The sequence below is a fragment of the Micrasema longulum genome, unplaced genomic scaffold, assembly GCF_059751315.1.
Source record: "Micrasema longulum isolate JH-2025_06_02 unplaced genomic scaffold, ASM5975131v1 h1tg002564l, whole genome shotgun sequence".
Lineage (NCBI taxonomy): Eukaryota > Metazoa > Arthropoda > Insecta > Trichoptera > Brachycentridae > Micrasema > Micrasema longulum.
The window spans coordinates 72,243-87,064 of record NW_028279702.1 but is presented as its reverse complement, the minus strand read 5'-3'; the positions used below and the strand labels follow the sequence as shown (position 1 = coordinate 87,064).

At 36.3% G+C, this 14,822-nt stretch overlaps 1 protein-coding gene across 1 annotated transcript; it reads right to left on the bottom strand.

The window, feature by feature from the left end:
• Nucleotides 1–5,946: 5,946 nt before the first annotated feature.
• LOC148271957 (innexin inx2) lies at nucleotides 5,947–8,468 on the bottom strand. Its single transcript, XM_088240706.1, has one exon. It carries the CDS (start codon nucleotides 8,338–8,340, stop codon nucleotides 7,261–7,263), a length of 1,080 nt encoding a protein of 359 aa, XP_088096832.1. The 5' UTR covers nucleotides 8,341–8,468; the 3' UTR covers nucleotides 5,947–7,260.
• Nucleotides 8,469–14,822: the final 6,354 nt, after the last annotated feature.

Genomic DNA, 14,822 nt, shown 5'->3' with positions numbered 1-14,822 from the left:
GCTTCGTTTATGGCCACGCTAATGATTAATAGTCAAATAAATATGGACACGTGAAACCGCACATGAATATTTTTATTTAGAACATTATTGCGACCCTTAAAACACTTAATTAGGTTAAATTTAACAAACCGTCTTCGTTTTTTCCGTTTTTTAATAAGTTTAACACATCATTTGATGTTTAATCATCAGTGTGGCCATTAATGGAATTATTGACGTAATCTCTCAATAATATATTTACCATGCACTGGGTATCGCAATTCCGTCTAACTTCCTGACTCTGGATTCTGCCTCTTTTGGCTTTCTCTGCGATTGCCTTTAGTACTTTCATCTCTGACGTTCTGAGCAGTTATTTGGTTTTTCTATTTAGTTTTGCTACTTGGTTTTTCATATTTTTTATTTTCTCTTTATCTATCTTCGCCTCTGTTGTATACACCATGATTTGGTCTGACACGTTTTGGATAGCCGAATTATGTTTCCAATAATCATGTGTTCATTGTACTATACGACATTTCTTAGGCATCCAGATGTTTACTAACTGAGATGGATATGTTCTCATCATCACTATGGCTGCATCATCTGCATGGCATGTGATGTTAATGACCTTATCTCCCTTAGTAGATTCACTATTTTTTTTTATTCTTAAAAGCGTTTTTTTATATATTTATTCTGCTTGTGTAAGAAAAGGTTTTTGGCGTACATATTGTTGTGCTATATTTAGTTATAAAGGTGCAAAACTTGCTTTTTTGTTGTTCTTAATATGTGTTATTTTCTGAATGTTAATATTATTTATGTCCCGAATTGAGTTGTTGTAACTCCTGGGAATGTAATTTAACTTATTATACTTGTAAAATACTTTGTGTTTCATGATTTATAAATAAAAAAACATGTAGTTAAGTGTTATCGTATTGAAAAAATAAAAATCCCTAAATAAACCACTCTCTAGGGTCTAGGGGGTAGAGAAGATTCAGAATACCACCATAGGGGTTTCAAACGCTCTCGCGACAGTGGAAAAAGCTTTTATTTCGCGTATTTACATACAAAATACGCGAGATAAAAGTGTTTTCTACGACCGCGAGAGCGGTTCAGAATAGCACTGCAGGGTGCTCCTACTTACACCTGTTTTTCAGGGCCAGAGCGCGAAACTTCAGAGGAAACATTTTTCATAGTAAGCTTTAAAAAAATCCTTATGAAATTGTTCCAAAAAGTAATTTTAAGAAAAAATATATTACAAAATATAATCTCAAAATGTAGTAAATTCTTAATTTCTGGAACAAGCAGTCCTCCACAAACTCCACCTCTCTCCTACCCAGCCGCTTCCATCGTCCGCGTCTGGTGCGTATCGCTTCGTTGGTCAAATACGTTTTTAGTTCCATTTTTTTTGTAGGGGAAGGGTAGGGGTTTGCGCAAGGGATGCTTATCCGAGAAATTAAAGATTTACTCCGTTTTGAAATTAATAAATATTTTTTGTTTAAAAATAATATTAGAATTTTTTTTAAAGCTTACTGTGAGGAATTTTCCTCTGAAGTTTCGCGGTCTGACCCTGAACAACGTGTATAATCATTATTGTAAAGCCCCCTTGAGGGCGAAATATTATATTGCAAAAATGGCGCTGCATAAGTTATTTATTTATTTATTTATTTATTAACGGACATTGTCCATGTATACAATTTATAAGGTTTAAATATTACAATAAAAGAATAGTTTAAAACATTTAAAGAAAAAAGAAAGAAGCATTGACAAACATAAGGGACATCGAGACAAGATCTGGACTATTTATGTAGTGCTCGTTTAAATCGTTGTAAACTTAAACCAAAAAAGTCCAGATCCTGTCTTGAGTTAACAATACGACAAAGGCGGGTCATTGGAGAATTTAGGCCATAGTTTGTTCTATGCTGATCGATGAACAGTACTTCATTGTTTCTCAATCTACGAGTCGGGATATTGAATTTTACTTGTCCCAGTAATGATGGAACATCGATTATACCATTTAGTATGCCGAACATATATATGGAGTCAATATTAGTTCTACGTTTTTGTAGACTAGAAATATTTAACATTGACTCTATTTCAGCATAAGAATAATTATCTCTCTCTAGTCCAAGCATCCACGCTATTTTTCGAAGCAAGCGATGTTGGACTGATTCAATGTGATTAATGCGATTGACATAGAATGGAGACCAGACCACTGAGGCATATTCAAGAAGAGGGCGAACAGTTGAGCAATACAGAGTTTTGATTGTACGGACATTAGTAAAATCAGAGGATATTCTGTTAATGAAGCCAAGTAATTTCAGTGATTTATTTACTGTATTATCTATATGCTCGTTGTATGTCAGTTTATAGTCCAAAACAACTCCTAAATCTCTGATGGACTTGACTACATCAATTTTGGAGTTTTCTAATAGGTACTCGAAGGAAATTGGTTGTTTTGTTCTATAAAATGACATTATTTTGCATTTTTTAATATTTAGTTCTAATTTATTGACTTTACACCATCGGTTAAAAGAGTTAATGTCTGATTGAAGAAGAAAGCAGTCTTGTAAAGTTTGAATTATTTTGAGAATTTTGTTGTCGTCCGCGAAGAGCCAAAAACGAGAGTAAGAGAATGATTTAGCAACATCATTAATAAACAAATTGAAAAGCAGGGGTGCCAAATGAGCACCCTGAGGTACACCCGATGTAACATCAATACTGGTTGATAAATAGTTATTTATCCGAACATTTTGTGTCCTACTAGTTAGATACGATTTAATAAATGATAGTAATGGATCTCTTATTCCCAAGGCATGTAATTTATACATGAGAATTTTATGATCTACTTTGTCAAATGCCTTAGAAAAATCTGTATAAAGAACATCAATCTGCTGACCATTTTCGAGTGCTTTGACAATAACCTGGGTATAATCTACCAGGTTCGAGGTGGTTGATCTGGCAGATCTAAATCCATGCTGTTCATCGATCAGTATATTCTTAAACATGGGCGTGATTTTGCTAGCAATTATAGCTTCAAACATTTTAGGGATACAAGATAATGTTGAAATAGGCCTATAATTGCTAACATTAGATTTATCGCCTGATTTAAAAATAGGCCTTATATAACTTATCTTCCATAAGGATGGAAACTCACCAGATGACAGAGAGAGATTAAACATGAATGAAATTGGTTTAGAGAGACTGAAGCTACAATTTTTTAATAATAAATCTGGAATACCATCAGGCCCAGTGGTCTTTTTACTAGTTAATTTGTTCATAGAACGGAAAACATCATTATTAGAAATTGTGCAACTGTTTAAATCTATAGTATTTGAATATTGTAAAGGGATAGCGCAGCATGAGGAATTATTATTTGCAAAAACGGATGAAAAATGAGTTGCAAAAAGATTTGCAATGTCGGCACCATTAGTTGCTCGTCCGTCATTGAGGAACATAATTGACGGTATATGGTGATCGCTACGCTTATCCGAAACAAATCTCCAAAACTTTTTCGGGTCATCGTTTATCATCTGCTCAGTATTGCTAATAAAGACACTGTAACAGATTCTTGTCTCTGCTTTTACCATTTCTCTCAATTGGGAAAATATTTGGTAATTTATTAGGTTGCCAGTTGATTTATATAATTTGTGATTTCTTTTTTTTTCAAATATTAAGTTTTTTAAATACGGACTGAACCATTTTGGAAACTTTGGTCGGATAAAGTTAGCTTTGGGGATGAACATATTTATTGCTTCATTCAAACATTGGTTAAAGTTAATTACAGCCTCATTAATATCAGTATAAGAAAAAATAGTGCTCCAGTCATAGGACAAGAAATATAGGTTTAACCCATCATAATCACCTTTATCAAACTTGTAATGCGCATTATCGTTAGGCTTAAGTGAGTCAATATTAAAGGCATGCGTAACATTTAAATCAAGTGGTGGGTGATACTTGTCGATGGGCAACAAAGGATCAATAGATTCTAATACAGAAATGTTAGGTATAGTACTGAAAATCAAATCTAGACAGTATCCTGAACAATTTTTTACGAAATTTAATTGATACATGTTCATGTAAGCAAATGAATTTACTACCACCGCTGTTTGAGGGGTATTGGGGCTTTGTGTTTTAACTCCACTTCCATCATTAATCCAAGATACTTTAGGCAAATTATAATCTCCACATATCAGCACAGAAGCTGCATCAGTGGAAACTCGCTCTACCAATTCTGTGTGGGCCTTGTAAGTATCAATAGACGAAGAAGGTGGAATATAAACACAGCCAATAATCATTTTTTTGGAACCAACTGAAACACATAATATAATTTGATCTGCAATATTGCTAGAAGACTCAACGGTGTAACAAGAATACAATTTATTTACACATATCATGACACCACCGCCTCGTCTTTTATTTGAAGATACTGAACGATCGCAACGAAATATATTATACTCAGCTAGTCCTAGTTCGGTTGACATGATATTGTCAGATAGCCAGGTTTCCGTAAAAAATAGAAAATCGTATTTACATCCTGTAGAAAGATTACATCTCAAGGTATTTAACTTAGTGTTAATGCCTCGAATGTTTTGATAGTAAATAGAGAAACTACGTTCGAGATTCCGACGTTTTAACTTTGGACTAAAAAATTTATCCGTGACAATTCTTTTGTTTCGGCAGATTGACGGGCAGGACAGTCTCTAGTTCCCGTTACGTGGGTGGCGGGTTTCTTAAAGAATTTGCACGTGGCACATATCGGAGACTTGTCAGGGTTGGGGCAGGCATCACGGTTATGTCCGAGTTTGGCACAGTGGGAACAAGTAGGTGAGTCAGCAGTGCATCGAGATGCTATGTGGCCATAAAGTTGGCAATGACCACATCTCAAGTAATCGACCCAGTCTCTGACTTTGTGTAGCTCCCAATCAATGGCCAACTTGGAGAAAGAAATTAAGGAATGTCGCACAGAGGGAGGAACTCTAAATATAAATGTACATGTCCCTGTTCGAGGGCCAGATTTATGTGACATTGTGACTTGTTTCTTTAGATCCTCGAGCGGTATACCTGTCTCATCATGAGTCTGCAGATGTATCGCATTAATGACGTCATCGGGTGAGGTGTTTTGTTCCAATCCATGGATGGCAATGCGTGGGAGCCTATAAGTCGCCACCGTTGCTTTTAATCCAGCACCAGATATTTCAGGGTTATTAGCAAGCTTTAAAGCTTCTCCGTGAGAACTTGGGTGAATGACTATTCCCCCACTTTTAATTTGCTTCACTCCTGTTATTTTAACACCTATTTCAGTAGGATTCAGTGCAATCTTCATTTTTTTTAGAGTTGATTCTGATGTATATGATGTAGATTTATCTTCCGGAAAAACAAATACAGCAGGCCGCGCTGGGAGTGCTGGCGCTTTGTTGATTGTTGTTATCGGGGGCATCGCATATTTTTTGTTTGATTGTGAGTTCGTTGATGTTATAGAACTCCAAGTAGGTCCAGATAACTTATTTGATTTCAGCGCTTCAATAGAGCCTTCCAGTTTGCCCATTGCAAGTGCCATCTGATTCGTAACAGTCAAAACTCCAATTAAATCGGTCTGTATACGAAGTTATCCGTAATAATAATGTATTGTCATGAATGTCCTCCCCTAATAAATACTTGCAAGTATTATAATACAAGATCAATCCATCGTACATATTAAAAATTTTACGGTTGTCAGAAATGGGCCATTTTAAAATGTAGAGTTGCTAAAGGCTGTAATTACCAAAACATTTAAAAAATAAAAATAAGCTTTTTTTGAAAGAAAAATAAATATTTCCTTTTTTTATAATTCACACAAATATTTCAATTTTAGGGACATTTTTTATTAGAAAATGGGAATCGAATTGAGGTAGGGCGGGGTTCGAACCTCGGATCTCTGATCCGCGAGTCCGCAACCCGATTGTAAGAGGGAAAAATAAAATTAAAGTCAACGAGTATAATTAATAATCTTTCTTTATTTTTTCTAACTTAGAAAATTTATCACACTACTTTCTCATTCTTTAAACAATTCATTGTCTGATACAAATTTATAACATGATTACTCTCATAATATTGTCAGGCGATCTTATTCTAAGTTGGCTAACGGATTGAACAGTTCAAATTTCAAGTCAAAATGCACATCATAATATAAAACACTATCCCTAAGAAATAATAATACAAAATGGAACGCTGATTCTGGGTTCCACGTGTGTCAAAAAACGAGTCGAAAATATTTAGTATAATTTTTAAAATTACATGAGTATATACATTGTTTTGAAAATTTTAGGTACAATGACAGTAACACAATGATTGTGAAAGTAAGCAGCCTTCTTTTTGGCGTTTTTTATTTTTAATTATTTGTATTTTGAAATGTCGGTTATGGGCTAAGTTATTATCATGTTTATGGCATGGATTTGTTTGAAATATTTGATACAAATCATGGTTTCTCCGAGTGTCACTCTATTATCTAATGGCGAAATTAGCATCTAAATAAATTATGAATATACTCTATACTTTGACCCCATATGACGGGGCATGGCATACATATTTCTCGTGGAATGTCAAAAACTTATGGAAAACATGGCGGTTCGAGTAATTATAATACCGAATGTAGTTAAACCTTTTCGGAATCACACAAATGTGTACCCAAAACGTATGCGTCGGTACAAATAGGATGGAGATAGCGCTGTAGATAAAGACGCAGATAAATAATGTAATTCGTATTATTTAGGTTTCTACGCGGCAAAGTGCATTGTTGGGGACCCGACCACTGCATTCTACCTGAAGAAATCAAAATACAAGATGGCGTCTTGTTATGACAAAGACCTACGCCTCTCTATGTACCTATACGATAAAATGGGGGAAAAGCCGACGGGTAGCGAAAGGATGCGATTCCAAGTAAGGTTTTGCGGCTTCAGCATTTTATCAATAACAAGCGAAGCAAACTATGCATGTAAATGTATAAAGTGGTCCCCGTAAATATCGTATAATATAAAAACTGGAACATGCGAATAAAACATTTGATAAAACATTATTATAACGTAGGATATGTATCGACAGCTCCCAGGCACTTGTAGGAAGCTTTAAGAGATTTGAGCACCACAACAATACATTCCACTAGATTTCTTACGCACAATCCTCACACTGTCTTTGTATAAAAAGTTCGGCGTTTCAACATGGCGGCCGAAAACACATTTTGGATCCATAAACCCCAACCGTGCAGTCGAGTTTACCAGTCTTTACGATTTCATCTCCTAATCTTCTCCACTCCTAGACGGGGGCCTTGCCCACAAACTTGTCCGCCAGGTCTCCTATCAGCTCCTTGTACACCAGGGGGTCGATGTTCTTCCCGAGCTGGTACAGCACGAACCAGTCGCCGATGTGGCACTCCGCGGCCACTGTCTTCACCTGCTCGTGAGGAGCCAGGCGGGACCTGGCGCGCAGCAGGTACAGGCGGAGACGCGGGCCCATGATCACGGCCAGACGGTACAGCAGAGATATGCCGCTCAGCACACTGAGGATCACGAACCAGAACCACAGGAACACGTAGATCTTCTCGTTCACGATGTTCAGGGGCAGCACGCACAGCCCGTCGAACTTCTGAACGCCACCCGACGGACCGTATTTGTGGAACGTGCATTTGGTGACTTTAGGAAACACTCTGGCCATCGGGTCTTCGCGCTCCTCCGGCTCCATCTCCGTGAACTTGACCACGTCACTGCCGTACGTGGAGAACTCTCCGTCCAGGAAGAAGTCCATGAAGTAAATCTGCCCCACGACGTTGATGAAGTTGAGCACTTCGCAGATGAAGAAGCGGTACGCGTAGTACTTGTGCGTGTGGAGGTTCAGGGTGAAATATTCCACAAGAAGTTTCTTGCGGTCGTTCTTGCACTTTTCGTTGACGATCGGACAGTTGAGGTCGAGGACGAGCATCTTGATGCGGCCGCCCTCCCAGGTCTTCCACAGGTAGCGCGGGACGTAGAACAGGATGGCCTGGAAGAACAGCACGAAGCACACCCACTGATAGTACTTGTGGTAGCGGACCTCGTCCTCGCCGTCCACGTGGGAGGACACCCCGGGCTGGACGACGTCCTTGCCCACGCGGCCCACCAGCCTGTTGGGGATGGTGAACGTGGAGTAGATCCAGCAGTAGGTGTCCATGACATTGAGCGGGATCTCGTCCACGATGCAATCTATGGGATCGCCGATGTACTGCCTGGACGTGACCAGGAGCGAGAAGGCCACCAGGATGATGACGGTGGCCTTGTAGTGCAGTCGGAAGATATTGTTGTCGATGCATACCGAGTCGAGTTTGAGCAGCCCCTTGACGGAGCCGAACACGTCGAACATGGTGGCGTTGCTGGTATACTGGGCCCCTGCGCGGGGGGCGGCACTCGCGGGCTATCGGGCCGCTGGCTGGAGCGGGACTGAGGCGGAGAGGCGACGAGGGCCCTGCGCGGCGTTGCCAGTTCCGCGGTGGCTCCGCCGCCCCCCGCGCCTCTTGCCCCCCTGCCGGCCACAGTCTGTGGGCCACCGCCAGGGAATGATAAACGGTGGCGCGGGATATAAACGAGAGGACAATCGCGAAAATCAAAGTAGATTTGATTCACATTGCTCACAATACAGTATATAAAAAAAAAACATATTTTTACTCTATAAACGAATATTTGAAACAATTGTAAGGCGTTATTGAAGCGATCATACGTATTTGTTTATTTACGGACATTGTCCATTTATAGGGAATGACTATTACACTGTAAGAATAGTTAAAAACATAAAAAAGAAGCATTTACAAATATAAGGGATATCGAGACAAGATCTGGACTATTTATTAAGTGCTCGTTTAAATCGCTGTAAACTTAAACAAAAGAGCTCAGATCTTGTCTTGAGTTAACAATACGACTAAGACGGGTCATTGGAGAATTAAGGTCACAGTTTTTTCTATGCTGATTGATGAACAGTACTTCATTGTTTCTTAACCTACGAGTCAAAATATAGAATTTTACCTGTCCCAGTAATGATGGAACATCGATTATACCATTTAGTATGCAAAATAAAATAAATATAGTGTCAATATTAGTTCTACGCTTTTTTAGACTAGAAATATTAGTATTATAATTTATTTATCGCCATTTTTGTAAAAATCACCTCAAAGGCGCTGTAAAATAAGTATCCCCAACATGTCTTGCAGCTATATAGCGTATAAATAATAAACCAAATATTTGCGACGGTTTTGTTCTATGCAATAGAGCTAAATGGTAAGCGGGCATCGCGTTATTAGCCTGAGGGATTTGTTAAGTATTCAGATCACTCCTCTATATCTTAAAGATAAAATGATAATTATCAAATCATTATGTACAGAACATCCAAAAATTACTATATTTTTTTAAAAATACTACTTGAGGAGGTACGTGGAAGGTCAAATTTAGTTATAAGTTCTTCTTTTACCTCAGATATTTCTTAATATCTCTAAATATTTATTATTATGATTTGTTTTTTTAAATATATACTTAACTTGCCATGTTATTTTAGTTATTTATGTACATATTATTACTTGCAACTATGTTATTACAATACCTTTATGTAAATATTTTACTGTCCCAAAATTAGTTTTTTGTAAAACTCCTGGGACTCCAAAAAAACATTCTGTGATTTAATAAAAAAAATAAAAATATGAAATGTTGTTTCTCTACTATGCGGATTTATTACATAGATTTATTTTTATTGTTAGGTAGGCGAGAAGCGATACTTGTTGATTTAATTCTTGGATACTTTAAAAATAGGAAAGTGTGTAGCTGTTGACACACCTACTTAAACCCATCGAAAATTGAACAACCTTAGATGGTTTCAACCAGACGACAGAATTTTATTCAGGATACGGCTTCACTACATATTTTATACATATTAATTCTGACCTTTCTCTTGTGGCTAAAATTAGTTGGACGATAAGATTTATACTCCTACCAGCTGAGAGAAATCAAATGCATTACGCAAAAAAATGTTGGTTAATACCGCCCGTCAATAATTCAACAAATACACAGTGTCTAGAATCGATTATTGTAATGGGATCTACCCATGTCTAAAGATATGGTTTTCCCTGAGCTCTCCTAAGAGCTGTCATGTAGCGTCCGTCATGTGGCGGCGGTTGACATCAGTAAAACGTTGTCTGTACAAATCAATAGCGCTGATTTCTTAGATAGCGTTGATTGTGAGCAAAACGTCAAACATCGGCGCCGTCATTTTCAGGACGGTCGTTATAGTGGTTCAAAAAGTCTCCGAACGGTTTTTCTCGTTTAGCAGTGAACATTTTTGCCCGTCAAAGCTGTCAAAATGAATGCGAACATGATGTGGACCAGTAGAAATAACAAAATGTTGGTTGATTTCCGAAAAATTATAAAGCTTTTTATAATATGAAAAGTAAAGACTATAAAAAACCCGGTAAAAGCAAAATTTGGGGTGAATATCGGGACATGCGAAATATCAAGTATCGACAAAAATTTAAATATCAATCAAGTTAAATGAATTATTAAAAAAACGTTTATTTGCTAAGCATCTGCCATAATATTGTTTTTGTATTTCAAAACATTTTTTATCATTATATTTTTTCTCAGGAATCTTAACATATTTTGTCATATTTTATTTTTATCTGTAATAAAAAAAATCCTGTATTTTATATTTTAAAAAAAAGAAATACTGTCTACTTCAGAACAGTTATTTACTATATTTAGTGAGGATAAACAGTTTTTACATTTTTTATTTTTTATTATTTATTGTGTAATTACCAAATACCAAATTAAATTTTTACATTTTTATTATTTATCTATTCACTTAAATACAGTTTATTACACATTATTTGAGACATAAGTCCCAACCCCATTGGACTAAAAGTCCTGAGTTAAGTTTTTTTATTTATTAAAATATTAAAATTTTTGACCATTTCCTAAAAGCCGTAAATAACTAGTGCCGGAAAATGGAAATCGTGTTGTGGTAGACTGTGATTTGAACCTTGGACCCTTAGCCCGTAAGTCCACAATACTAGCACAGGACCACAACCCCAGTTGGGACGAGCAATTAGTTGACACAGACACATGAGTATATTAGCACAAATATTTAAAAAAATCAGAAACACAACAATAACAGTGATTAATATATTTGCTCATATTTTAATTTTGCTTATTTGTATATTCTTTTACCTTCTTCACTGTTTTGCAAACAGATATAATAATACTGTTCGGACCAAGTCTATATCTGCCTACCTGTCCTTCCCATTTCCTAGCGCACTCCATGTAACAATAATACTACATGTGAGTGTCGGTAACAACATTAAAAATCAGTACAAAATCTAACATTGTCGAGAGAAGTGCTTTACTAATATTTCCACAAGCGAGCTGTGCCTGCGTCGTTTTAGACCGCCAGATCCACCCAGACAAGCTGTGCCAGCGTTTTCCGATCACCAGCTTCACCAGGGTTCCAGCTCTCCTCACGCCTCATCCATCAGCGGGTTAGTGGATTTGCGCAACCTTCCACCCTAACAATTCAGTCCACTAACTAAATTTTCCTCCTCCTAGGACGAGATATTCTTCACATCTCGTCCACTCCTCAACAAATACTATGCATTAGCATAAATGTAATAAACGCCGATTTTCGGCACAGAACTGAAAAAAAAAACTTTAATTAATGTATGGTTTATTCAAATCCATAAGGGTTTATTTAATAACGTGTTAATTGGTTTAAACATTAAAAATAATATCATCTCTGCCTACATTTGCAAGGAACCGGCGTGATGGTTTGTTTAAATTGAATTTATGTAAAACAATTAAATTTGTAAGTGAAAATTCTTGATGGAGGTTCATTGTAATTTATTCTAAAAATAAAAGACGAGTAATACTTTAATCCACAAATTTGGAATACCCAGTGACCGGTTTCATCGCTTTCGCGACATCTCGACGCGACATACCAGTCTCGAAGATGTCGAGAAAGCGATGAAACTCGTCTTTTATTTATATAATAAATTGAGTTTATGTTTCAAGGATCTCTCGCGTACCATAGGTTGAGATGCGTCGGCTTCACAGCGTCCCCTTGCAGGTATAAGGTAGCAGAAGCGGCTTCGGGTAAGTTCGGTTAAGTCCGGAGAAAGTTCGCCGGACGGTTCCACACAAGCTCGTGCAGCTGACATGCAAGTCGATGCATCTGTTATTATTATTATCTGGGATAATTTATTTAGCGCCAAATTCGCGAAAATCTCATTACGAAACTAAGAAATCAAAATTGAATTGAACGGTCGACGACATTGCCTCTATTGCCGGTAAAACGTGGATGATGAAAGCGGATGATAGGAAGGAATGGAAGAGGTCGCCATCCATCAGTGGAGAGAATAAGGCTGAAGAAGAAGAATAAGAAAACATTGCTGATATTACTCTAAGGTTTGATCACACAGAAATCGCATTTCGACGGCATTAAGTCTACTTTAATTTCTGTTTTTCGTACTCCGTACATTGATTTCATGCTAAATGATGATCTACTAACACGTAAGCTACTGATTAAAATTATATACCTACCTACATCTATAAAGAATGAGTAATGAGTTCCTGCCTAAATTACTTCTGTATAATCAAACCGCACCTATTTTCACGTATAATATTATTATTTATTTGTTCTTATTATTGATAGATAACTGAACTTTATCACAAGAAATGAAACGTATAATTTCACCTTCATTTATCTGTCATATTAATTGAATTATTTTACAGTCAATCTTCGAAATCGATCGCCGCAAGACGACGCCAAATGTAGAGCATATCTTTGGTCTGCCAACAAATATACCAGTCTTGATTTCTTTGATAATAAGTTGTCTTCTATCATGCGATCACTAAATCAAATTCAGCTGCAACCATCTCTCACTTCTAAAGTTGGAGAAGTAATAAGGAAAACTCCACGTTTGCAAACCATCTTAAAGTGTCAAATCATGTTTTTGATAAAACAAATACTAATGTTAAATGCCTTCACATATGCAGCAATAATCAAAAATTAGATTAAGTTAGAATCAAAGAACATATAAGATGTCTGAGTAATAATAATTTTTCAGAATTCGCAAATCATCTTATATCCGAAAACCATGAATTTAATCAAGAAACGTGTGTAGAAATTTTGCATGTCAATAAAAATGGTTTTCGTTTAGATAATTTAGAACGATTAGAAATTAGTAAAGCCATTAATCAAAAACTTCAAATAATAAATAATCAATTAAATTTAACTTCGAGTCCTCTTTTAAAACTATTCCCGTTATGATTTATTTTATCTTCTTTCCCTCTCTTTCTTTCAATTTTCTGTCTCTTTCATACAATATTTTATTATATAAATAGCAACGCGTGTAATTATAAGTTATTTGAATTCCTGACGATGAGGTAGTAACCTCGAAACCGGTCGAAGTGTAATTAAAAAAAATAAAAAATTAAGTGGTTTATACAAATTTATAAACAAATAAGTGTAAAATGTCATACCACAAAATAAAAAATGTTTTTGATAACAATAATAAAAATTAGATTAACTCCATTTTCATTCACAAACAAACATCATCATTCCCTCTCGCGCACAATTGTGCATAGGGCACTGCATTGGTACGCCAATCGCAGCGTATCTTGATCATTTTTGTTACATGAATATAAGATGACCAGTGTTACGCAGCAGGTACCAGTCGACAGTTGTTATATAAGAATACAAAATATAAAAAATAGTACATACATCCAGTTAATTTTTTTCACAAATATAATGAGAGAACATGTTACACAGTAAAGAGAAAAATAATATATTATATAAGACATGAGAAAAAAAAGAGCTCGTAAGAAGCTTAAGGGATGGGGAAATAGAGTGGAGGAGTGGAGGAGAGGGATTTTCATAATATAGTTGACCAATTCAAAATTTTGATATTATAATAAAATAAACTATGAAATATTCTGGTGTGAAAACACCCTTTTATATAAATATTTCATATCAACCATGTAGGGAATCGAACTCGAGACCTCTCGCATGGCAGGCTAATGCGCTGACCATTACACCACGAGGCCGACAACAACAAACAGACACCTTAGAATAAATTATGGAATAATCTACCCACTAATGTTAGAAACCCCTTCTTTATTTGCATTTAAGTCACGATTGAAGTGGCACTATCTAAATATTTGAGTTTGTCCTTTATGCTTCTTCTTTCCTTCCCATCCCATCCAGCCAGTCTGCAAGCATTTGGACATACTTAAACATTGTAGTCACATTAAAACGGCCAAACGGCAGCTGTCATTTTGATCAAGCTATATTTGCCTGAACGACGACGATATAATACAGGTATAAGGTAATAAGAATTTGATACCTCGGGACACGTTCTTGCGAACCGTGGATTGTGACAGGTCCTAGAACCGCCAGTAAGTAATAATAATATATTTTTAATGACTCAGTCCAAACATAGTTGGCATATTTTTTAGCTTAAATCATGCATGGTTTGACCGCAAACACATTTGCTACCCACATCCACGGTTTGATATTAAATATAAATACAATCAAATCTTAGATTTTTTTTGAACCTCTAAATAGATCTTACAATAAACACATTTTACCCCGCTTTACGGCAACTTCATTCCCATTTTTAAAGTAATTTTACAACTCGTTGAAAACGACCATCAAAATTGAAATATTTGGGTGAATTGCAAGAACCCAAATGTTTATTTTCTTAAAAAATGGGACACTATAAGAGTTAGAGAAGAAAGAGAAATTGTGAATGGGTATTAAGAGAGTGCCTTGAGAATTATAACGAAGAGGTAAACCATGAACTGATAAGCGTT